Source organism: Pan paniscus, chromosome 8 (assembly GCF_029289425.2).
Source record: "Pan paniscus chromosome 8, NHGRI_mPanPan1-v2.0_pri, whole genome shotgun sequence".
Taxonomy (NCBI): domain Eukaryota; kingdom Metazoa; phylum Chordata; class Mammalia; order Primates; family Hominidae; genus Pan; species Pan paniscus.
Window position 1 is genome coordinate 114,321,916 of NC_073257.2, and position 25,532 is coordinate 114,347,447.

The 25,532-nt window shown below is 50.1% G+C and overlaps 1 protein-coding gene, 1 long non-coding RNA gene and 1 other non-coding gene across 6 annotated transcripts; 2 read left to right on the top strand and 1 right to left on the bottom strand.

The window, feature by feature from the left end:
- Positions 1 to 1,404: 1,404 nt before the first annotated feature.
- LOC117974710 (uncharacterized) lies at positions 1,405 to 21,890 on the top strand. 4 transcript variants are annotated; one of them, XR_008620027.2, is made up of 5 exons: positions 1,405 to 1,582; positions 3,903 to 15,858; positions 16,927 to 17,083; positions 17,599 to 17,720; positions 20,930 to 21,890. It is a non-coding gene; the product is annotated as an uncharacterized LOC117974710 (long non-coding RNA). The 4 variants fall into 4 exon arrangements; XR_008620025.1 differs by lacking the exon at positions 1,405 to 1,582 and having other exon boundaries at positions 2,028 to 15,858; XR_008620026.2 differs by lacking the exons at positions 1,405 to 1,582; positions 16,927 to 17,083 and having other exon boundaries at positions 2,036 to 15,858.
- Positions 2,093 to 2,151, top strand: MIR146B (microRNA mir-146b). The gene has a single exon (NR_163121.1). It is a non-coding gene; the product is annotated as a microRNA mir-146b (primary transcript).
- C8H10orf95 (chromosome 8 C10orf95 homolog) lies at positions 15,866 to 17,052 on the bottom strand. The gene is made up of 2 exons (XM_034931381.2): positions 16,914 to 17,052; positions 15,866 to 16,675 (listed from the first exon to the last, which is right to left on the bottom strand). The coding sequence occupies exon 2, from the start codon at positions 16,619 to 16,621 to the stop codon at positions 15,980 to 15,982; it is 642 nt and encodes a 213-aa protein (XP_034787272.1). The 5' UTR covers positions 16,622 to 16,675; positions 16,914 to 17,052; the 3' UTR covers positions 15,866 to 15,979.
- Positions 21,891 to 25,532: the final 3,642 nt, after the last annotated feature.

Consider the following 25,532-nt stretch of genomic DNA (forward strand, 5'->3'; position numbering starts at 1 on the left):
GAAACTATGGAGAAAACGGGGTGACTGCTTATTGCTTTCTCTTCCACCTCTGGTCCTCACAACAGCCTCCTTCCTCTTCTGGCCTCAGAGACAGCAAGATGTTGGCTGCTTGGGGGAGGTAGCAGGGAAGGAAGGGGCACATTCGGTGTCGCTTTGCCCATAAAAACACTGCCACTCCAGCCTGGTGATACTAGGGTTAATGAGGGGTGGGGTGACAGTGACTTTGAACTCTGGCCGGGCAGGCCCCTAGGAAGGGGGTGATGGGCAGCCCACAGCCCCAGGCCTTTGCCTGTCCTCCAGAGACCAGCCATCCCTTTCCTCCCCCGTCCCCTTTCCTGCTTCCCCCTGTCCATTGCACAATACTGATGACTCTTCTCTCCCTACCACCCTCCATTCCCGGAACTTTCAAGTTTCCTCAGTAGAGCTGCCCTGAGTTCTGGCCCAAGATCCCTGCAAGCCATTTCTGACTGTGTGCCTTCCCGTCTCCCCTATCCCCTGTTTGTTGGATGGCAGCTGCATGTGACTTGGTATCAGAAAGAACTTCCTGAGCTTTCAAGGGAGGAGGATGGAAAAGACTTCTTAGGGGGAGTCCCTCCTTTCCCAACTCAAACTCTGGGGAGTCCCAGCTCTGTGCAGCAGGAGTCAAGTTCTGGGGGGTCGAGGACAGAAGGTGGGCTGAGGAGAGGGAACCCCACAGACACAAGGACACATACATACTGTAAGGTAGGGGCTCCCGGGATCCCTGCCCTGAGGGATTCTGAAGCTGGCTGGAACTTCAGCCCCTGATTTTCTTTCCTCTCAGGTCTCAGTCTCTCTCTCCCCAAAATGGGAACAGACTCCCTACTGCCCTTTGGTACTGCTTGAAGCCGCACAGAGCTAAAGGAGGCAGAGGGATGCCTTTTCACCGCCATTCCTTCCAGTGAATTTTGCAGCTGGTGTTTGGGTGCCTGGATCGCCTTAGCTGGTGGGAAAAGCTAGAAACCTACGCTGAAGCTTCCCCTAGCACCTCCATTCCCCATCATCCTGCTTCAAAATGAGAAACTGGACTTGAATTTGGCATAAAGGGCAGATTTTTCAGGCAGAGTAGAGAGAGAGCCCAGCGGGCTGGTCTCAAGGGGTGGGAAGAACTCAGTTAGAGACCAAGGTGAGGAAGGGGAGGCTTCAAAGAATGGCGGGGGCGGGGTCCCGCTCTGGCTTGAGGTTAGAAAGGGCTCTCTGGGCAGGGTTCCTGGCCCTCCCACACCTTCCTCCTTTCTCAGAAGAGCCAGCATGGGGCGGGGGCGGGAGGCGGCTGGGGCGGGGGTGGGGGCCTTATTTAAGGAGCACCGGCTGAGAACATCGTTGCAGATCCAGCCCCAGGAGCCATAGAGAGGAGGTTTCGTGGGTAAGTGGCGGTCCCTTTCTCTGGATTCAAGCAGGGGTCGGGATGGGGTGCCCTTGAGGCTCAGGCTTGGCTTTCCCTCTCTGGGATAGGCTGCAGCTTTGCCATGTGAGTGAGGGGAGCACCCAGCCCTCGGCTGAACTCTCCAGAAAATGAAAGTGTGCTTCAGGGAACTCTTTCTCCTCCACTCCACTATCCCAGGTACTTCAAACCTTTATTCAGCGTTTTGGGGAGATTTCTGGGGAGCTAGGACTCCTGGGCTGGGCTCCTATCTTGGGGATCCATATCTTGGGGACTCCCTTTAGCTCAGAAAGCGCCTTGGTTTGCATAGAGATGCCCTTCTCAGTGTGCGTGTTCTGGCTCTTTCCCCAGCCCCTCACCCCTCCAGCCCCACATCAGGCCCCACCAGGAACACATCTGGGCAGGAAGCGACAGATGGATCCCTGCCATGGCCCTGAGCCCCCTCCCCTCTTAACCTACTCCAATTCCTGTTGGAATTTATGGAACTCCTGTCCATTTCCTTAGCTGTGGGCCCCCATTTTCAGCTCCAAGCTCAGACCCTCCCTGGAATAGGAGTTCTCTTGGTATCACAAGTTCCTTATGTGACCCATCCTGGGCCTCAACTTACTCATCCTGGGAACGGGAGACAATTCACAGAAGAGAACATGCAAGAGCAGCGTCCAGGCTGAAAGGACTTTGGCCACCTGGCACTGAGAACTGAATTCCATAGGCTGTGAGCTCTAGCAATGCCCTGTGGACTCAGTTCTGGTGCCCGGCAGTGCTACAACATCAATGCCAAGGCCGTGGGGCAGCTGATGGTTTGGGCTCCCAACTTCCCAGCCAGGTGCTTCTGCAGGCCCACATCTTGCCCACTGGCCAAACCTTTAAATAACTTTGACCCGGGCTACTCTTATGCTCAAAGACGTCAGGGGCTCTCCCAAATCTCTTTACCCTGCCAGAAAGTCTTCTATAGTACGGCCCCCACTTAGCTTTCACGCCTGATCTTCCATCGCATCCTGCTCATAACCTGCCACTAGTGAACCCCTGCTGCTCCGGCTCCACACTTCTCATGCTGGTCCTTCCTCAGTGCTCCTGGGGACACCTCTTGCCTGTCACTGTCTGTTGGAATCCTGGACATTCTTCAAAGCCTCTCTCAGATGCCTCTTCTTTTTTCCTTTTTATTTATTTTTTTGGGGATGGAGTCTCGTTCTGTGGCCCAGGCTGGAGTGCAGTGGCGCAATATCAGCTCACTGCAACCTCCACCTCCCAGGTTTAAGTGATTCTCCTGCCTCAGCCTCCCCGAGTAGCTGGGACTACAGGCGTGTGCCAACACACCTGGCTAATTTTTTTTTTTTTTTTTTTTTGGAGACGGAGTCTTGTTCTTTTGCCCAGGCTGGAGTGTAGTGGTGCAATCTCGGCTCACTGCAACCTCTGCTTCCCGGGTTCAAGTGATTCTCCTGTCTCAGCCTCCCAAGTAGCTGGGATTATAGGCACACACCACCACGCCTGGCTGATTTTTTATTTTTAGTAGAGATGGGGTTTCACCAGGTTGGCCAGGCTGCTCTTGAACTCTCGACCTCAGGTGATCCGCCTGCCTTGGCCTACCAAAGTGCTGGGATTACAGGCGTGAGCCACTGTGCCCAGCCAGATGCCTTTTCCAAGAAGCCTCCCTCAACTCCCCAACAGTGCATATGATCTCTTACAGATCCTCCACACCCCTCTTCATGAGCCCTGTAGGGTCTAGTCCAGCGTCCAGCATATAGTAGCTGTTCAATAAATATTCCTTGCATTTTTGTTGAGTTTGTCTCCTGTATGAAGAGACAGTTTGACCTACAGGTTAAGACTGCGATCAGTTAGCCAGGCATGGTGGTGCGTGCCTATAGTCTCAGTTACTCAGGAGGCTGAGATGGGAGGATGGCTTGAGCCTGAGAGGCAGAGGTGGCAGTGAGCCAAGATCATACCACTGCACTCCAGCCTGGGCCACAGAGCAAGACCCTGTCTCTCTCTCAAAAAGAAAAAAAAAAAGAAAAGAAAAGAAAAAAAAAGATAAGAAAATTACAATCAAATTTCCCAGGGACATTCTTGGGGTATAGCCTTGGGTAAGTTGTTAACATCAATGGCCCTCAGTTTTCTCATCTGCAAATGGGAATGATAATTGCATCCATGGGATGTAATTATATCCACATCAAGGTTTTGTGAAGATTAAATTAAATGTGTTGATAGTTTCTGTTCAGGGCTTTAACGTGGTGCCTGGCATAGAGCAAGTTCTCATAAGTGTGTAATGTTATGATTCCTATTTTATTCCCTTGAGTAGAATGTGAGCCAGACAAAGGTAAGGTCATTGCGGGGTGGAGGAGGGCTTGAAATTGGTCAGTCAGGGCTTGTTGACTGAGGGGGTCCTGACAAAATGGATTGGGCGACAGGTAAGGCTGGGGCAGGGCCAGGAGGAGGAGGCCATCAGGTCAGGGCTTGGAGGCCCAGGCCCCGCTGGGAGCTAAGAGTCCTGGATTCCTGCCTACAGTTTGAGCTCCGGTGAAGCACTCCTTCTTGATGGCTCTGGTTTCCCAGCATAATGTAAATTGAAGAGATCGAACCAGATGAACGGCAAGGTCCCTGGCAGCCCAGAAGTTTTGTGAGTTCTGAGCTTCTAAGTTAATTTCAAAAAAAAAAAAGATCAAACAAGGAAGCATCTGTGCTTCCTCCAGGGCTCACATCAACAGGGCCTGGAGTGAAATGGGATGCTGGACTCAGTGAGTGGTAGCACCTCCTTCAAAACGCCTGCAGTCAGGGGCCCTCCTCCCTCACTGGGGCTGGGGCTAGGGGTAAACTGTGTGCAGTCCAGGGCCACTTCCAGAGAATGCCCCAGGGAGGAATGGCTAAGAGAATGCAGATCCTCAGAGGTGGGGGACATTGAGAGACTTCAAGACCCAAGAGACTTCAAGACCCAAGACTTCTAGGCCGGGCGCAGTGGCTCACGCCTGTAATCCCAGCACTTTGGGAGGCTGAAGCGGAAGGATCAGAGGATCACGAGGTCAGGAGATCGAGACCATCCTGCCTAACACGGTGAAACCCCGTCTCTACTAAAAATACAAAAAATTAGCCGGGTGCGGTGGCGGGCGCCTGTAGTCCCAGCTACTTAGGAGGCTGATGCAGGAGAATGGCATGAACCTGGGAGGCAGAGTTTGCGGTGAGCCGAGATCGCGCCACTGCACTCCAGCCTGGGCAACAGAGCCAGACTCCGTCCCCAAAAAAAAAAAAAAAAGACCCAAGACTTCTGGACCCAAGAGGACAGAGAGGGAAGTGAATACACAACACACCTTATGCTGGAGTGGGACTCATCATTTATTTGAAGCCTGCATTGTTTCAAAAAAGGATTTGAGAATGCTCACCAGCATGCACACAATTCTCCAACATTAAAAAGTAAAATCAGGCTGGGTGTGGTGGCTCACTCCTCTAATCTCAGCAATTTGGGAGGCCCAGGTGGGCGGATCACCTGAAGTCAGGAGTTCGAGACCAGCCAAGCCCACATGGCGAAACCCCATCTCTACTAAAAATACAAATAGAAAAATTAGCCAGGCATAGTGGCAGGTGCCTGTAATCCCAGCTACCTGGGAGGCTGAGGCAAGAGAATCACTTGTACCTGGGAGGCAGAGATTGCAGTGAGCCACGATCATGCCACTGCACTCCAGCCTGGGCAACAGAATGAGACTACGTCTCAAAAAATAAAATAAACAAAAAATAAAAGTAGGCTGGGCGCAGTGGCTCACACCTGTAATCCCAGCACTTTGGGAGGCCGAGGTGGGAGGATCACGAGGTCAGGAGATTGAGACCACCCTGGCTAACATGGTGAAACCCCATCTCTACTAAAAAAATACAAAAAATTAGCCAGGCATGGTGGCGGGCGCCTGTAGTCCCAGCTACTCGGGAGGCTAAGGCAGGAGAATGGCGTGAACCCGGGAGGCGGAGCTTGCAGTGAGCCGAGATCGCGCCACTGCACTCCAGCCTGGGGGACAGAGCAAGACTCCGTCTCAAAAAAAAAAAAAATTAAAAAAAAAAGTAAAATCAAAGCAAGGTGCGGCCGGGCGCAGTGGCTCATGCCTGTAATCCCTGCACTTTGGGAGGCCGAAGCGGGTGGATCACGAGGTCAGGAGATCAAGACCATCCTGGCTAACATGGTGAAACCCCATCTCTACTAAAAATACAAAAAATTATCCGGGCATGGTGGCGGGCGCCTGTAGTCCCAGATACTCGGGAGGCTGAGGCAAGAGAATGGCTTGAACCTGGGAGGCGGGGCTTGCAGTGAGCCGAGATCACGCCACCGCACTCCAGCCTGGGCGACAGAGTGAGACTCTGTCTCAAAAAAAAAAAAAAAAAAAAGCCAGGTGCATTGGCGAGGGCTTGTATTCCCAGCTATTCAGGAGCCTGAGGCAGAAGGATCACTTGAGCCCAAGAGTGTGAGGCTGCAGGGAGCAGTAATTGCACCAGTGCACTCGAGCCTGGGCGACAGAGCAAGATCTGTCTCAAAACAAATAAATAAAAATAAATAAATTATTTTGAAAAAGTAAATACTGTCTAATGTTAGCACTATGTAAAAAAGAGGTTTAAAAGATAAGCTCGGCCGGGCGTGGTGGCTCACGCCTGTAATCCCAGCACTTTGGGAGGCCGAGGCGGGTGGGTCACGAGGTCAGGAGATCAAGACCATCCTGGCCAACACGGTGAATCCCTGTGTCTACTAAAAACACAAAAATTAGCCGGGCGTGGTGGCGGGCGCCTGTAGTCCCAGCTACTCAGAAGGCTGAGGCAGGAGAATTGCTTGAACCCAGGAGGTGGAGGTTGCAGTGAGCTGAGATGGCGCCAGTGCACTCCAGCCTGGGTGACAGAGAGAGACTCTGTCTCAAAAAAAAAAAAAAGCTCACTCGTGCAGTGGCTCACGCCTGTAATCCCAGCACTTTGGGAGATCAAAGCAAGTGGATCACTTGAGTCCAGGAGTTCCTTTGAGGCCAACCTGGGCAACGTGGTGAAACCCTGTCTCTACTAAAAATATAAAAACTTAGCTGGGTGTAGTGGCACACGCCTATAGTCCCAGTTACTAGGGAAGCTGAGGAGGGAGGATTGATTGAGCCCAAAAGGTCGAGGCTGCAGTGAGCAATGATTCTGCCACTGCACTCCAGCCCTGGGCAACAGAGTGAGACCCTGTCTCAAGGGGATTTAAAAAAAAAAGCTCATTGGCTGGGTCCCAGTACAATGACTCATACCTGTTATGCCAGTGCTTTAGGAGGCTGAAGTGGGAGGATCCTTTAAGACCACCTGGCAACATCTCCTAGACCCTGTCTCTATAAAAAATTAAAAACAAGGCTGGGCACAGTGGCTCACGCCTGTAATCCCAGCACTTTGGGAGGCCGAGGCGGGCAGATCAGGAGGTCAGGAGATCGAGACCATCCTGGCTAACACAGTAAAACCCCGTCTCTACTAAAAATACAAAAAATGAGCCGGGCGTGGTGGCGGCCTGTAGTCCCAGCTACTCTGGAGGCTGAGGCAGGAGAATGGCGTGAACCCAGGAGGCAGAGCTTTCAGTGAGCCAAGATTGTGCCACTGCACTCCAGCCTGGGCGACAGAGCAAGACTCCATCTCAAAAAAAAAAAAAAAAAAAAAAAGAAAGAAAGAAAGAAAGAAAAGAAAGGGCTGGGCATGATCTTATCCCCATGGCTGAGCATAATCTATAGTTCTTATTCAAATCTTGCTACTTGTCCCAGTAATGTCCTTCGTAACAGGTTTTATTTTGGTTCAGGATCCAATCCAGGATTATGCATTGCATTTAGTTTTCATGCCTTTTTAGCCTCCTTTGAATCTGAGACATTTCTCAAGTTCCCATAGTCTTTTTTTGAGACAGGGTCTCACTTTGTCACTCAGGCTGGAGTGCAGTGGCATGATCACAGCTCACTGCTGCCTGTACCTGCCAGGCTCAAGCGATCCTCCCACCTCAGCCTCATGAGTAGTTGGGACCACAGGTGCACATCAGCATGCCCAGCTAATTTTTGTATTTTTTGTAGAGATGAGGTTTTTCTATGTGTCCCAGGCTGTCCTCGAACTCTGGGGTTCAAGCGATACACCCACCTAGGCCTCCTAAAGTGATGAAATTACAGGTTTGAGCCACCGCGCTGGGCTGGTGTCATAGTCTTTTATGACATTGCCATTTTTGAGCAATACAGACAAGTGGAATCATCTCTCCGTTTAGGTTTATCTGAGGTTTCCTCATGACTGCATTACTGCTGAACTGATGTTGTGTTTTTTAACATATCAGGAAGCTTATGATGTTGATTTGTCCCCTCTAATGATAATGTCAACTTGTTTCATCCTGCTGAACCCACAGTTGGAATCACCCCAAAAGCCTTAGCAGGGGAGTTTCCACAAGGGAGTGCCCCAGACCTTTTCCAGGTGGGGCCAGTTGGGATTCCAAGGGAAGTAGCACTTAGCACTAAATAAACAACAGGGTGATCAGTCCAAAGCATTTATTTATTCATTTAGACAGGGTCTCGCTTGCTCTGTTGCCCAGACTGGAGTGCAGTCACACAATCATAGCTTACTGCAGCCTCAATCTCTTGGGCTCAAGCGATCCTCCCACCTCAGTCTCCCAAGTAGCTGGGACTACAGGCAGACACCCCCACACCCAGCTAATTTTTTTTTTTTTTAGTAGAGAGAGGTCTTGCTATGTTGCCCAGGCTGGTCTCAAACTACTGAGCTCATGCCATCCTCCTTCCTCAGCCTCCCAAAGTGCTAGGATCACAGATGTGAGCTGCCATGGTCAGCCAGTCCAAAGCATTTATTAGGGGAACCTTACGTACAGAGTGCTACAGCAATCCTCACGACAGACAGTAACAGAAAAGCGGTGATCCCCCTAGGTATATCCAAGCAAAGTGGTCAGGGGATAGAGTTTATGTGAGCCTTTAAGGCATTTGGCTCAGGGCTGGGGCTTGTTTCTTTCTGTTTTGGTAACAACCTAGATAATTTTATCAGTGCCAGGAAATGTTCAAGACCCCAGTGTGGGTTCAAGCCTTCAGGGTAAAACATGTTGGGTCACAGAGGGATCAAAAGGACTCTGTGATCTTTGGGTCAAGACACAGAAATAGGGGACAGACACTGGGGGACCCTACAGCTTTGATAACTTAGTTAAGGTGATATACACCAGTTTTCCCTATTATACGACTAGCTTACTCTTTTTCGCTTTGTAATTAATAAATATCTTATTGGAACATATTTTGAAACTAAACTAAATAAATATCCTGTTTTTATTCAAATTTGTACTCATTAGTTTTATTATCCATGAGTGACCTGAATCAATTTAGTATCACCTGAATCAATTATTACTATGATGGCTGGGATGGGAATGGCAATTTTCTTTTCTTTCCTTTCTTTTTTTTTTTTGAGAAGAAGTTTCGCTCTTGTTGCCCAGGCTGGAGCGCAATGGCGCGATCTCAGCAGCTCACTGCAACCTCTGCCTCCCGGGTTCGAGCAATGCTCCTGCCTCAGCCTCCCGAGTAGCTGGGATTACAGGCGCCCGCCACCACGCCCGCCTAATTTTTGTATATTTAGTAGAGACGGGGTTTCACCATGTTGACCAGGCTGTCTTGAACTTCTGACCTCAGGTGAACTGCCCACCTCGGCCTCCCAAAGTGCTGGGATTACAGGCGTGAGCCATGGCGCCCAGCCTTTTTTTCTTTTCTTTTCTTTTCTTTTTTTTTTTCCCCGAGATGGAGTTTCACTCTTGTTGCCCAGGCTGGAGTGCAATGGCTGCGATCTCAGCTTACCACAATCTCCGCCTCCTGGGTTCAAGCAATTCTTCTGCCTCAGCCTCCCGAGTAGCTGGGATTACAGGCATGTGCCACCATGCCTGGCTAATTTTGTACTGTTAATAGAGATGGGGTTTCTCCATGTTGGTCAGGCTGGTCTCCAACTCCCGACCTCAGGTGATCGATCTGCCCGCCTCGGCCTCCCAAAGTGCTGGGATTACAGGCGTGAGCCACCGCACTGGGAATGGCAATTTTCTAATTTTATTATTCCTTCTACTGTAAGGATTAGTTTTTCCTTCATATTTATTTATTTAGTGATTATTAGTATGGACTTATGGATTCTTATTTTTTTCAATGAGTTATAATGAATTACTGTCATTATTTGTTTTGATGCTTAAATTGTCCCTAATTTGGCCAGTGGAAGTCCCTTGAAGCTGGCTTCTTTGTACTTTTGACTTTTTTTTTTTGAGATGGAGTCTCACTCTATCGCCCAGGCTGCAGTGCAGTGGCGCCATCTCGGCTCACTGCAAGCTCCACCTCCCAGGTTCACGCCATTTTCCTGCCTCAGCCTCCCGAGTAGCTGGGACTACAGGCGCCCGCCACCACGCCCGGCTAATTTTTTGTATTTTTAGTAGAGACGGGGTTTCACCGTGTTAGCCAGGATGGTCTTGATCTCCTGACCTCGTGATCCGCCCGCCTCCGCCTCCCAAAGTGCTGGGATTACAGGCGTGAGCCACCGCGCCCAGCTGTACTTTTGACATTTTTGAGCAGTCCTTTATTTTTTGGAATAAGTTGTTCTAGGCTCCTCATGTACCTTCACTGCCCCAGACCTGGAATCAGCCATTTTCCCAAGGACCCTCATTCCTTTTAGTTGGGAATGGAATTTAGAACTAAAGACCTGAAGCGGCCGGGTGCGGTGGCTCACACCTGTAATCCTAGCACTTTGGGAGGCCGAGGAGGGCCAATCACGAGGTCAGGAGTTCGAGACCAGACTGGCCAACATGGTGAAACCCAGTCTCTACTAAAAATCCAAAAATTAGTTGGGCATGGTGGTGGGCGCCTGTAATCCCAGCTACTCAGGAGGCTGAGGCAGGAGAATCGCTTGAACCTGCGAGGCGGAGGTTGCAGTGAGCTGCTGAGATTGCGCCATTGCACTCCAGCCCGGGCGACAGAGTGAGACTCTGTCCCCCCACAAAAAAAAAAAAAAAAAAAAGAACTGAAGACCTGGATTTTGGTCATTCTTATTGCTACTAGCTGTCATTGTTCAGTGATTCAGTTTCCATCTCAAAGACTTTACATTCGACAATTTAATACTTGTATATGTGAACAAAGATGCATATTCAAGGACATTTATTTTCTCATCACCCTTACTACTTCCAAATAAAACGAAGTCATCTCTTCTATTTCCTGTATTACAGTCATGTATTGCTTAATGATGGGGATACATTCTGAGAAGTGCATCATTAGGCCATTTTGTCATTGTCTGAACATTCTAGAGTGTACTTACACAAATCTAGATGGTAAAGCCTACTACACACCTAGGCCATATGGTAGAGCCTATTGCTCCTAGGCTACAAACCTGTACAGTTTGAGGCTGTACTGAATACTGAAGACAATTGAACACAATGGTAAGTGTTTGTGTATCTAAACATAGAAAAGTTACAGTAAGAATATAGCATTATAATCTTAAGGGACCACCATCATATATGCGCTCCGTCGTCAACTGAACCGTCATTGTGGGGTGCATGACTGTACTTCAAAGCCTAACTGCCCCCCATTTCCATGATGACCCCTCTATAGTCTCTTTTCCACATAGCAGCCAGAATAATAATAATTTTTAAATCTGATAACATTACTCCTATGCTCATAACCCTCCACCCACTAATAATAAAATCCAGCCGGGCACTGTGGCTTGCTCCTGTAATCCCAGCACTTTGCGAGGCCGAGGTGGGTGGATCACAAGGTCAGGAGTTCGAGACCAGCCTGACCAACATGGTGAAACCCCATCTCTACTAAAAATACAAAAAATTAGCCGGCCATAGTGGTGCGTGCCTGTAATCCCAGCTATAGCTACTCAGGAGGCTGAGGCAGGAGAATCACTTGAATCAAAGAGGCGGAGATTGCAGTGAACAGAGATCACGCCACTGCACTCCAGCCCAGCCTGGGCGACAGAGTGAGACTCCGTCTCAAAAAAAAAAAAAAAAGAATAAAATCCAAAATTCTCAATACAGCTTCATTGCACCACAGGTTCTGCTTAATCTCTTATCACATGTGCTTGCTCACAGGACAAGGACACTCATCCACAGGGTGGTCATACCTGCTTTTCTTCCCCAGGTACTCAAATGACTTGCAAAGGTCTTTATTATGACTATACTCAAGTCACCTCTTGGGAGAAGCCTCCTCAATCCCATTTAAAACACCACCCATCAATTATCACTATTTGACGCTATATCACATATTCACCTATTTGCTTGTCAGTCTCTCCTCCTCTGTTACACCTCTAATGTAAGATCCATGAGGGCAGAGACTTGTTTGGTTTTCTGCTGTAGCCCCAGTACCTGGAATTCTGACTGGCATATTTGGGCTCTCAATGCCTGTTAAGTGAATGAAGATAACTTTCACTCTTTAGGGCTTCTGCACTCACCATACTCTCTGCCTGGCCTCCCCCTCACCCTTCTCTGCATGGTTAACTTTGCATTCTTTAGATCTCAGTTTAAATGTCACCTGCTCAGAGAAGCCATCCCTGATTATCTTATTCTAAAGTAAGTTCTGACACTTATTTTCTAAATCAAAAATAAAAATAGACCGGATGTGATGGCTGACACCTGTAATCTCACCACTTTGGGAGTTTGAGGCGGATGGATTACCTGAGGTCAGCAGTTTGAGACCAGCTTGGCCAACATGGTGAAACACTGTCTCTACTAAAAATACAAAAATTAGCTGGGCATGGTGGCACACACCCATAATCTCAGCTACTTTGGAGGCTGCGGCAGGAGAATTGCTTGAACCCGGGAGGTGGAGGTTGCAATGAACTGAGATTGCCCCACTGCACTCAAGCCTGGGTGATGGAGCGAGACTCCGTCTCAAAAAAATAAAATAAAATGAAATAAGAAATAAAAATAAAAATAAAGCCTGGGTGGAGTGGCTCACGCCTGTAATCCCAGCACTTTGGGAGGCTGAGGCGGGTGGATCACTTGAGGTCAGCAGTTCAAGACCAGCTTGACCAACATGGTGAAACACTGTCTCCACTAAAAATACAAAAAAATTAGCCGGGCATGGTGGCGTGTGCCTCTAATCCCAGCTATTTGGGAGAAGAATTGCTTGGACCCAGGAGGCAGAGGTTGCAGTGAGCTGAGATGGCACCATTGCACTCCAGCAGCCTGGGTGACAAGAGCGAAACTCCGTCTAAAATACATACATATATATATATATATACATACACACACATATATATATATATATTTTTTGTGCATAGAAAAATAGTAGATTGGACCTCAATGATCATTGAGGGGTGAGGGAAATCAGAAAAGAATTTAACTTCCTATATCACATATTTCTGTATTGCAAACTATGTTTAAATCAAACACTGGCCAGGTGCAGTGGCTCATGCCTGTAATCCCAGCACTCTAGGAGGCTGAGGCAGGCAGATCACGCGGTCAGGAGTTCAAGACCAGCCTGACCAATATGGTGAAACCCTATCTCTACTAAAAAAAAAAAAAAAAAAAAAAAAAAATACAGGCTGGGCGTGGTGGCTCATGCCTGTAATCCCAGCACTTTGGGAGGCTGAGGTGGGTGGATCACGGGGTCAGGAGTTCAAGACCAGCCTGGCCAAGATGGTGAAACCCTGTCCATACTAAAAATACAAAAAAATTTGCCAGGCATGGTGGCGTGCGCCTGTAATCCCAGCTACTTGGGAGGCTGAGGCAGAGAATCCCAGGAGGCAGAGGTTGCAGTGAGTCAAGATCATGCCACTGCACTCCAGCCTGGGAGACAGAGCCAGACTCCACCTCAAAAAAAGAAAAAAAAAATTAGCCGGGCGTGGTGGCACATGCCTGTAGTCCCACCTGCTTGGGAGGCCGAGGCAGGAGAATCGCTGGAACCCAGGAGGCAGAGGTTGCAGTGAGCCAAGATTGTGCCACTGCACTCCAGCCTGGGTGACAGACTGAGACTCCATCTCAAAATGAACAAACAAACAAACAAACAAACACTAACATTTTAGCACTTAACACATGCCAGGCACCGTGGTAAATGCTTTCTGTGCACTGTAGAAACACAGATATCATGGCATCTTCTCAATAACCTCATGAGATAGGTTTTTGTATCATCATCCCCATTTGGGATGGGGAAACTGTTTCATGGACATTAATTTGCCCAAGGTCACACAGCAGACCCATCACACTATGCCACCTCACCTTCTTGTGTTTTATAATTTTTTAAAAAGGAAAAATAAGGTGAAACTAGGGATAACAGAGTTCAGGATGCAGGTTTTATATAAAAGACACTAAGCAGGCCGGGCACAGTGGCCATGCCTGTGATCCCAGCACTTAATGAGGCCAAGGCGGGCAGATCACTTGAGGCCAGGAGTTTGACACCAGCCTGGCCATCATGGGAAAACCCCATTTCTACTAAAAATACAAAAATTAGCTGGGCGTAGTGGCACACACCTATAATCCCAGCTACTTGGAAGGCTGAGGCAGGAGAAGCGCTTGAACCAGGAGGTGGAGGTTGCAGCTGCAGTGAGCTGAGATCATGCCACTACACTGCAGCCTGGACAACAGAGTGAGACTCTGTTTCAAAAAAAAAAAAAAAAAAAAAGACACAAAGCAAATTTGGCTCTGAGCTCCTTGGAAACCAGGACCAAAAGAAAAATATGATCAGTAATGAGATTCGTAGCGCTTAAAAGACAAAAGCAAACCACTGATCAGGAGAAACACCTTTTCCAAGGGCTGAGGTTTGAGACAACTTCTCCAAGAAGCTCACAAATACAGCAGTGCCCAATCAGCTGGCCTACAGCTTCAATAACTCACCTGTGTATACCCAGGTAACTATTGGTCAGTTACAAATGGAAGTTCAGTAAAAGAAATTTCTACAGCTGGGCCTTAAATCTGGCTAGATCCTAGTTAAAATTGGCTATGTGGCCTAACATTCCAGAAAACTCCTAGAATATTGCAAACCTCAGCCTATTAAGAATTAACGATTATTAGCAAGAATTGGGAGACAAGAAGATACATTCATCTTTTTTTTTTTTTTTTTTTTTTGAGACGGAGTCTCGCTCTGTCGCCCAGGCTGGAGTGCAGTGGGGCCATCTCGGTTCACTGCAAACTCCGCCTCCCGGGTTCACGCCATTCTCCTGCCTCAGCCTCCCGAGTAGCTGGGACTACAGGCGCCCACCACCTCGCCCGGCTAATTCTTTGTATTTTTAGTAGAGACGGGGTTTCACCGTGTTAGCCAGGATGGTCTGGATCTCCTGACCTCGTGATCCGCCCACCTTGGCCTCCCAAAGTGCTGGGATTACAGGCATGAGCCACCGCGCCGGGCCGAGACATTCATCTTAACTTCCAATTAGGCTGGGTTACTTTTACGCCTCTTTTACTGAAGAAGAAACTGAGAGTCAGAAAGCCTTAAGTTACACAGGTAGAAAATGTCAGAGCCAGCCCTAAACTCAGGTCTCAGACATCCCTTTCCTAGTGAAGCCTTCCACACTTCAAAAATAGAGCTTATGCCCTCAGCATCTCGGCGGGTGGTGGGCCAAAAGACCAAGGAGAGTTAGAAGGTGCTGGCCTGCACACTTGGAGGGAGATGGTGAAGAGGGCAGCTGGGCCCAGCGATCAGACACATGCTTTCTCCAGAGGGCCAGTTCAACTTCACGCCCCTCCACCCTACCTTCCTGTACCCCAGGGTGGGCGGTAAGACTCCCATTAAACAGATAAACAGATGGAGAAACACCACCCCAAAACATAACAATGATCTCGCAGTGTATACTTGACTTCGATCATTTATTTATTGTTTTTGTTTGTTTGTTTGTTTTTGTTTTTGAGACAGGGTTTCAGTCACCCAGGCTGGAGTGCAGTGGTGCGTTCACGGCTCCTTGCAGCCCCGCCCTCTCGGGCTCAGGTGATACTCCCATCTCCGCCTCCCGAGTAGGTGGGACTACAGTAGTGTACCAGCACACCCGGCTAATTTTTGTTTTTTTTTTTTTCGTAGAGACAGGGTTTCGCCATGTTGCCTAGGCTGGTCTCCAACCTGGTCTCCTGGGCTCAAGCGATCCGCCCGCCTCGGCCTCCCACAGTGCTGGGATTCCAGGCGTGAGCTACCGCGCCCGGCCTATTTACTTTTCTTACTAAGCTGGGGATCACCGTCGCCCCTCGGCTTGGCAGGAAGGCGGGGGTAGGGGAGCGGTGGGAAAGTGGGGTGGGCGACGCCTCTGATAGAGGGAAAAGAGGAAGGGAAAGTTGGGGCTTACTGCAGGGCAAGCTCCTTAGGAGAAGGAGGAGGAAGGAGGGAGGTCCAGGCCCTTCTTCCATCCCACGTCCTCCACTTCCCAAGGTGCAAGAAGGAAAGAGGTACAGAACACCCAGAGGTGCCCTCGATTCCGTCTTGCACTTGCCCTTCTCCCACCGTCCAGCAATGAAGCGAGAGAAACAAGTGCAGGAAACTGGCAGGCAGTCATGGGAGAAGCCAAAAAGACAGGTGAGCAGCGCGTCCGCCTCCCGCGCACAGGTGAGGGCTCACTTCTGCCTGTCGGCGGCGGCACACACAGGAAAGAGCCAAGCGCGTGCACGCGGGCCGGCCCCTAGGCCTTGCGGCGGCTTCAGCTCAGGCCCTTGCTCTTCCTGGTGCGGCCGCGCTCCGCGGCTTCCCGGGCTGGGCTGCTGTCGCCGCTGTCGGGCCGGCGCCGCGCGCGCCACTCCACGCGGTGGTCGGGCTCGAGCACGCGCGGCGTCGCCTGCAGCAGGAACTGGCCGCGGCGCTGGGTGACGCGCACGTCGGCGCGGGGGTAGGTGCCGTACGCGCGGCGCAGCTCCCGGCGCACGAAGTCCGGTAGCTGCAGAGGGGGGCCCCGCGCGCGCTCCACGAGGCCCCAGCGCAGCTCGGTTTGCAGGCTCCCGCCCTCGGGCCACGGCGCCCAGCTCTCGGCCGCCGCCGCGGGCGCCTGCAGCGACAGTCCCGAGATGCCGGCGGCGGCGCAGGGCCGGCGCAGGGTCGTGGCGTAGGCCGGAGGGCAGGCCCACCAGGGCGGCGCGGCCTCGGGTGGCGCGGCGGGGCCGTAGAAGCGGTGGTATTCCCGTGGGGCCGCCCACTCGCCCGCGTGCAGGCTCCCGGGCCGGCTGCGGAAGCTGTGGGCCTGGACTGGGGGCAGCAGCAGAGGGGCGGCCAGGTAGGTGCAGGTGAGCAGCTGCGGCGGCGGCGGCCAGACACCCTGTTTGGGCGGCGGCCAGCTGTACACATACATGGTCGGCCTCCCAGGCGGCTGCTGTTCTTACTGGGGGCTCCTGCGGATCCAGACCTGCGGCGGAGGAAGGGATATGTAGACAGACTTTCTACTTAACCGCCTCCTGTCCCTGTGGGCCGGTTCCCCGGGACGCCGGTTCATGGCTTTGGGGGAATTCATCCCAAATCGAACATTCAGCTCCCCGCCTTGCCTCTTGTCCCAAGGTCGGGCAGAGCCTCAGGCTCCCAGCAGACAATAAGGAGCCTTTTCAAGCCCTCCGCCGGGATGCTCTTCCCAGTGACTCCCCACTCACTTGTCTCCTTCAGCCTTGGGGAGCCGGCGGGATCCAGAGCGGGGCTCCTCTCCGCACTTTGTAGCTGCGTTGCTCCGCTCCATGCCCTGCCTCAGCCACTCCTCCTGGTTACCAGGCAAAAGGAAACACCTTGAGCTGGCCAGGAGCTACCAGCGTCTGTCTACACCTGGGTGAGCCGTACTGGTCGTAGTGGCCCCACCCTACAAGGATGCCCTTCCTACAGTATTACTGATGGCTGTCTAATCTGGTTAGCTCCCAGTCACTACACCCCAGCCTCCCAGCGCCTGTAGGTGGATTGGGTTATCCTCACATTTGAGTGAAACTCCTGCACACCAGACACTGAATCGAGTTGTCTGGGAGCATCTAACTGCAAGTTATGTCGATCCGAGGAAGGGGGGTACTGATATTACCCCTGCTTTCCATAGCAAAAAGCTGCTTGCCTCACAGTTGGTGTCCAGTGTATTCAGTGACTGGAGCCTATGTAGGTTAAATAACTCATCCCAACTCACACAGCTGGCTATAGTAAGGGCAAAATTCAACCCCCAGTCTGTCTCAAGACTCAGGCTCACAATGTTGGTCTTATTGCCCACCTGTGCAGGAGCTTCTCGCAGACTGTCTCGAAGTCCTCCCACTCGAGAATGTTAAATAAGCGCTTTAATTTTTTTTTTTTTTTTTTTTTTTTGAGATGGGGTCTTGCTCTGTTGTCTAGGCTGGAGTGCAGCGGCATGATCTCGGCACACTGCAGCCACCGTCTTCCAGGTTCAAGCGATTCTCCCACCTCAGCCTCCCGAGGAGCTGGGATTACAGGTGCACCACCACCTCCTGCTAATTTTTGTAGTTTTAGTAGAGACGGGGTTTTCACTGTGTTGGCCAGGCTGGTCCCGAACTCCTGACCTCAGGTGATCCACCCTCCTTGGCCTCCCAAAGTGCTGATTTTACAGGCGTGAGCCATCGCGCCCGGCTGCTTTAAATTCTTTTCTTCCTTTTTTTTTTTTTTTTTGAGACAGAATCTTGCTCTGTCGCCCAGGCTGGAGTGCAGTGGCACGATCTTGGCTTACTGCAACCTCCGCCTCCCAGGTTCAAGCGATTCTTCTGCCTCAGCCTCCCAAGTAGGTGGGACTACAGGCGTGCCCCACCACACCTGGCTAATTTTTGTATTTTTTAGTAGAAATGGCGTTTCACCATATTGGCCAGACTGGTCTTGAACTCCCAACCCCATGATCCGCCCACCTTGGCCTCCCAAAGTTTTGGGATTACAAGGATGAGCTACTGTGCCCGGCCTACTTTAAATTCTTAATAGCTATGTGAAGTGCATAGTGATGTCATGCTCTTTTAGTAGATAAGGAACCAGAGGCTCAGAGAAGTTAGGCCACTGTCCCAGGTTCACACAGCCTGTAAGTACCACAGTGGAATTTGAACCCAGTCCAACTGATGTCAAAGGCCAGAAGCCATTTGAATGAAGGCAGGAAGATTGCTTCATCCAGATGGGGTGAGCCCTGTCTGAGTTCCAGTCCCTTCTGGTGTGGGTCACAACCCCTGCACCTCTTCCTTCTTCAGTGGGGAGAGTGGTAGTTATGGATGATTAAAACTGAAACCGTCTCCCAGCTGCAGGGCTGCCATGTTGCCACACTTTCCTTCCCCATCTCCTGTTGACTGAAGCAGTATCACCAGCAGCCCTGACAGAAAGGTTCTTCTGGGTTCTCAGTATCCCTCAAAACTCAGCTACCCTCTGGTGGTGGCCACCATTTGGTGACTCACCCTGGTGATGTCATGCTATTCGTGACTGAGCCACTGCTCCAAGTCTTAATTCGGGCCAGTCCTTTTGAAGGCAGGTGCTGTGGCTGGGCTGTGGATGGAAAAAAGGGGCCTGGTTAGGGTTTCATTTGGACTCTAACACTGTCATAGAAACCCAGATTCAGGCTGGTGAACCTGATGCACAGCTAAGGCCAAACAGTGGGAGATAGAGAAAGGTTTATTTGATTTGGCCAAAGTGAGAAGGCGGGAGAGCAAATCTCTCAAATCCCTATTAACAGAAAAAAAGCAGCAGGGTGGCTTACACCTGTAATCCTAGCACTTTTGGAGGCTGAGGCAGGTGGACTGCTTGAGCTCAGGAGTTCGAGATCAGCCTGGGCAACATGGTGAAACACCGGCTCTACAAAAAAAAAAAAAAAAAAAAAAACCAGGCATGGTGGCATGTGCCCGTAGTTCCAGTTACTTGGGGTGCTGAGGCAGAATGATCACTTGAGCCCAGGAGGTCAAGCCTGCAGTGAGCTGTGTTCATACCACTGCACTACAGCCTGGGTGGCAGACTGAGAGCCTGTCTCAAAAAGCAGCAGGGAGTTTTTATGTGACTAAGGAGTGACGGAGGGGGCATTTCAGGGAACCCAGGGTAAAAGTCTGTGTTTCTTCAGTCTCAGATAACCCCTTGAGCCACCAGACTTCTGGGCATCAGCAGCTGGTCACAACGTCCTTCAAGGCATTCATTCCTGCAATTTTTTTTTTTTTTGAGACGGAGTTTTGCTCTTTTTGCCCAGGCTGGAGTGCAATGGCGGGGATCTTGGCTCACTGCAACCTCCGCCTCCCGGGTTCAAGCCATTCTCCTATCTCAGCCTCCCAAGTAGCTGGGATTACAGGCATGCGCCACCACGGCCAGCTAATTTTTTGTATTTTTAGTAGAGACAGAGTTTCACCATATTGGTCAGCTGGTCTTGAACTCCAGACCTCGGGTGATTCACCCACCTCGGCCTCCCAAAGTGCTGGGATTACAGGCGTGAGCCACTGTGCCCGGCCTGCAATTTTTTTTCATGACCACAAAGTTACCTCTTCCTGCTTGACCAAGAAACAGCACATCAGCAGTTTATATTGTGGGAACAAGGAATATTGGGCAAAAAGTGAGTGGTTAGCACGTGCAAGCAAGCATCGGCCTGATCAGAATTTTTTTTCTTTTTTTTTTCTTTTTGACAAGGTCTCATTCTGTCACCCAGGCTGGAGTGTGAAGGGGTGGGTTGCCCCTCCACACCTGTGGGTTTTTCTCGTTAGGTGGAACGAGAGACTTGGAAAAGAAAGAGACACAGAGACAAGGTATAGAGAAAGAAAAAAGGGGGCCCATGGGACCGGCGTTCAGCACACGGAGGATCCCCCCAGCCTCTGAGTTCCCTTAGTATTTATTGATCATTATTGGGTGTTTCTCGGAGAGGGGGATGTGGCAGGGTCATAGGATAATAGTGGAGAGAAGGTCAGCAGGTAAACACGTGAACAAAGGTCTCTGCATCATAAGGTAAAGAATTAAGTGCTGTGCTTTAGATATGTATACACATAAACATCCCAATGCCTTGAAGAGCAGTATTGCTGCCCGCATGTCCCACCTCCAGCCCTAAGGCGGTTTTTCCCTATCTCAGCAGATGGAATATACAATCGGGTTTTACACCGAGACATTCCATTGCCCAGGGATGAGCAGGAGACAGATGCCTTCCTCTTGTCTGAACTGCGAGACATTCCATTGCCCAGGGATGAGCAGGAGACAGATGCCTTCCTCTTGTCTGAACTGCAACGAGGCGTTCCTTCCTCTTTTACTAATCCTCCTCAGCACAGACCCTTTACGGGTGTCGGGCTGGGGGACGGTCAGGTCTTTCCCTTCCCACGAGGCCAAATCTCAGGCTATCACATAGGGAGAAACCTTGGACAATACCTGGCTTTCCTAGGCAGAGGTCCCTGTGGCCTTCCGCAGTGTTTTGTGTCCCTGGGTACTTGAGATTAGGGAGTGGTGATGACTCTTAACAAGCATGCTGCCTTCAAGCGTTTGTTTAACAAAGCACACCTTGCACAGCCCTTAAGCCATTTAACCCTGAGTTGACACAGCACATGTCTCAGGGAGCACAGGGTTGGGGGTAGGGTTACAGATTAACAGCATCTTAAGGCAGAAGAATTTTTCTTACAGAACAAAATGGAGTCTCCTATGTCTACTTTTTTCTACACAGACACAGTAACAATCTGATCTCTCTTTCTTTTCCCCACAGGAGTTCAGTGACATGACCAGGGCTCACTGCAACCTTGATCCGGGCTCAAGTGATCCTCCTACCTCAGCTTCCTGAGTAGCTAGGACCACAGGTGTGCACCAACCACACCCGACTAATTTTTGTAGAGATGAGATCCCACTATGTTACCCAGGCTGGTCTTGAACTCCTGGGCTCAGGTGATCATCCTGCCTTGGCTTCCCAAAGTACTGGGATTATAGGCTTGAGCCACCGTGCCTGGCCTGTGATCAGAATTCTCATTTTTTTAGTCACTAAAAATGCTGGGGGGCACTCCATTCTCCATTATGTGATTAGTTCACATTGCATGCCTGTATCAAAACATCATATATACCCCACAAATACATACAAAAAACTTTAAAATTTTAAGTATTAATTGCTCAGGAAAAATTTAAAATGCTGGGGTGCTGAAATCTCAAGGGCCCCATTACAAAACTCCTTAGGAACCTCGCCCTCTCTCTGCTGTAAGGACTGGTTCCAGAATGAGAGAATTTAAAAGACATTCCCCCCCCAAAATGTTCATAATGTCACCCCGGAAACCTGCGAATATGTTATATTACATGACCAGGGAGAAGTAAGGTTGCAGAAGGCAGTAAGGTTGCTAATGGGCTGACCTTAAGATAAGGAGATGATCCTGGATTATCTGGGTGGACCCAATGTAATCACAAGGGTCCTTAACTGTGGAATAGTGAGGTGGCGGAGTCAGAGGCAGAGTGATGCAATGAGTGAAAGACTTAACCAGCCATCACCGGCTTTGAATACGGAAGACGGTCATGAGCCAGGGAATGCAGGCAGGCTCTGGGAGCTGAAAAAAGCAAGAAAATGGATTCTCCCCTGGAGCCTCCAGAAGGGATGTGGTCCTGCCAACCCCTTGTCAGTGAGCCATTTCAGATTTCTGACTGCCAGGACTGTAAGAAAATAAACTTGTCTTGTTTTCAGCCACCAAGTTTGTGGTGATTTGTTACAACATCAGTAGGAAACTAATACACCTCCCTGCTCCTGTTTATAACTTCGTCCCTGTCCTAAAATCCCAGCACCTGGGAGTATTCACGGCTATCCATGGACTGACCACACCCCAGCCTGGAGTTCAGTAGTGGACCCATGGCACTGGCCAGGTTTTCCATCTCTTCTGGGTGGAGAGTGGGGAGCAAGCAAGACGAAGCTCAAGTGGAGCCTGGGAAGGAAATTTTCAGGCAAAATGAGAAAAATAATGGCCAAGCTGTGAGTTTCTCAGTATTTGTTCACCCTGATTCCAGTGCCAGTCCCCAGTATTTTGAAGTCCCACACCTTATCTATTCTCAGGAAAGTAGTTCTGGTGGAGTTGAATCTATTGTATCCTTAGGTTTGGGTGATTTAGGGCTAAGCCTTTCAGCACAGCCATCCCTCTGGCCATAGTGATTGACTTGGGCTAGCCCTTGACATGATATGGGCCAATGCAAGGCAAGCCTAGGACTTTATTTTCTTGTTGGGTGGAGGGGATTTTTTGCTTTTCCCGGGACAGAAATCAGAAAGGGTCCTGGACTTAACTTACACAGGCCAGTAAATTCCTTCTTTATTTTAAGCTAGTTTAAATGGTCTATCGCTTCCACCAATGATACACCCCAGGATATTTCCTAACCGCCCCCCACCCCCCGCCAGCACTTTGTTATGAAGAAAATTTTTTTTTTAGGCAAGAGTCTCTTTCACCCAGGCTGGAGAGCAGTGGTGTGGTCATAGCTTACTGCAGCCTCAGCCTCCTGGGCTCAAGCAATCCTCCCACCTTAGCCTCCTGAGTAGTTGGAACTACAGGTGTGCCTCACCACATTCCACATAATTTTTTAAATTTTTTTATTTATTACTACTTTTTGAGACAGAGTCTCACTCTGTTGCCCAGGCTGGAGTGCAGTGGCGCGATCTCGGCTCACTGCAACCCCCCGGGTTCAAGCGATTCCCCTGCCTCAGCCTCCCGAGTTGCTGGGACTATAGGCGTGTGCCACCGTGCTCGGCTAATTTTTTGTATTTTAGTAGAGACGGGATTTCACCATGTTGGCCAGGATGGTCTCGATATCCTGACCTTGTGATCCGTCCGCCTTGGCCTCCTAAAGTGCTGGGATTACAGTTGTGAGCCACTGCACCCGGCCTGATTTTTTTATTTTTTGAAATTTTTTGTAGAGATGGAGTCTCACTATGTCGCCCAGGCTGGTCTCCAACTCCTGGGCTCAAGCGAGCCTCATGCCTCAGACTCCCAAGGTGCTAGGATTACAGATGTGAGCCACTGCATCTGGCCATGAAAAATTTCAGTATATAGCAACCTGAGAAGCTTTTGCTCAGGGAAGCTTGCGATCAGAAACTCACTTGAGGGCAAAATGGAGGACAGATTAGAGAGCATGGGGTGGAAGCTAGTCATGGAGGAGGTTCTCGTGTTAGCTTAGGAAAGCTGAGAACCAAACAGGAGCAAGGGATGGAAAAGACAGATGGGAGTAGGATTCACCTGGACTTGATCCAAGATGGTGGTTTTGATGAAGTGCGTAGGATGGAGGGTGGATGCACATGTTTCCGCCTTGGCCACCTGGATGGACAGTTAAGGCAGTCCTGGAGGTAGAAAATGCTGGAGGGAGATTGGAAGTTTAAGGAATGGTGAATTCGGATGGGCCATTCTGGATATTCTCTTCAGGTTGGACATGGGAGGTGTGGAAGTAGTCATGAAGGAAAAGGTACTAGGTGAAATTACCGTAACAGCTGCCACCCTGGGCTTGTCTCCATCTGGTCCCTATCACACTATTGACATCTTGGCTGCCAGCTTGTTTGGACCCCACTCAACGCCTCTTGCAGGTAGCTATCTTGTTTTTTTTATTTTTTGAGACAGAGTCTTGCTCTGTCAACAGGCTGGAGTGCAGTGGCGCGATCTTGGCTCACTGCAACCTCTGCCTCCCGGGTTCAAGCGATTCTCCTGCCTCAGCCTCCTAAGTAGCTGGGATTACAGGCATCCATCACCGGGCCTGGCTAATTTTTTGTGTGTTTTTTAGTAGAGATAGGGTTTCACCATATTGGCCAGACTGGTTTCGAACTCCTTACCTCAGGTGATCCGCCCACCTCGGCCTCCCAAAGTTCTGGGATTACAGGCGTGAGCCACCGCACCTGGCCAGCAATCTTGTTTTTGAAGTCCCCTTTACCTCACAGCCTGTGGCCTGGCATGGATTAAAAGTTTGAGTGAGTATATGAGTATTCAAGATGGAAACCTGGGACACCCTCCCTTTTCCTTTAGAGGCCCTGGGAGAAAGTGCCGCAGTGAAGGGGACTGAGGAGGAATTATTAGGTAGGAAGAGAACATGGCAGAAACTAGATCAGAGAGATGGGAAGTAAAGGGAGGAGAGAATTTCAAAGACAGAGAGTGCGCAATCTATCTGTCGCATGGTCCAGGGACTCCGGTATGGCTCAATGAGTTAGGGAGGTGATATGGCCTCTAGTTCATTGCATTTCCCCTCCCAGTTAGCTCTGTGACTGGCAACCAGAAAGAGAAATCAGACAGAATCACAAGGCCCTGCCCTGATGCTGACATAAAAGGTAACTGGCTACGTTGTCTATATAATCAGAGGGTTGAGGGGCCTCAGAGTGTAACTGTGGGGCATTAAGTGCAACGTGAGAGACCAAAGGTCTTTTCTTTTTTTCTTTTTTCTGTTTTTCTTTTTTTTTTTTTTTTTTTTGAGCCAGAGTCTCACTCTGTCGCTAGGCTGGAGTGCAGTGGTGCGATCTTGGCTCACTGCAAATTCCGATTCCCTGGATCAAGCAGTTCTCCTCCCTCAGCCTCCTGAGTAGCTGGGATTACAGGCACACGCTACCACGCCCAGCTAATTTTAGTATTTTAGTAGAGATGGGGTTTCACTATGTTGGCCAGGATGGTCTCGATCTCCTGACCTCGTGATCCAACCACCTCAGCCTCCCAAAGTGCTGGGATTACAGGCGTGAGCCACCTCGCCTGGCTGTGAGGGACCAAAGGTCTTTTCTCCTGGGTCACATCCAGCTCTGGCCCCTGCCAGCCCTCCCCATTTCCATTTCCCCACTGGACACCCAGGGAGGGCTAAGTAAAGACTCGGGTTTGCTTTGAAATAAAAGCACATGCTGGCCACAGATAGAAAGGCGGGGAGACTCCTTTAGCAAATGTATGGAGATCCCAGTGTGCCGGACCCCAGGCTGAATGCTGGGTTTTCTGTTCTCACAGCCAGGAAATCACAGATGAAGGTAAGAGGTGAGGAGAGGGACAAAATGATCACCTGTCTTCTACTCATGAGGCTTTCTGGATCAGGAGGAGTTTCAGCAGTTGTCTAAGTCTAGAAGAGAGATGGTTGTATGTATGTGTGTGCGTGTATGTGTGGCTTGGGGTGACATGGGAAGTGTGAAGGGTGTCCGAAAGAGAGAGATTGGGAAGGAGGGAAATGAGACAGGTTAGTGGGAGATGGATTCTGGGGGCAAGGTTCATGGCATCCCTGGGGGCTCCCCAGGAACTGGTTGAATAAGCTGTAGCCCCTGGACACTAGGCGTCTACATTGGACCATTTGCTGTGGTTGTTAGGAGGAGGACAATACTCCTGTTGCAGGAAGTTAGCCGACAA

What these genes read in the sequence shown, in the direction of transcription:
- C8H10orf95 (XM_034931381.2), bottom strand. Translation starts at nt 16,621, where the DNA reads ATGTATGTGTACAGCTGGCCGCCGCCCAAACAGGGTGTCTGGCCGCCG.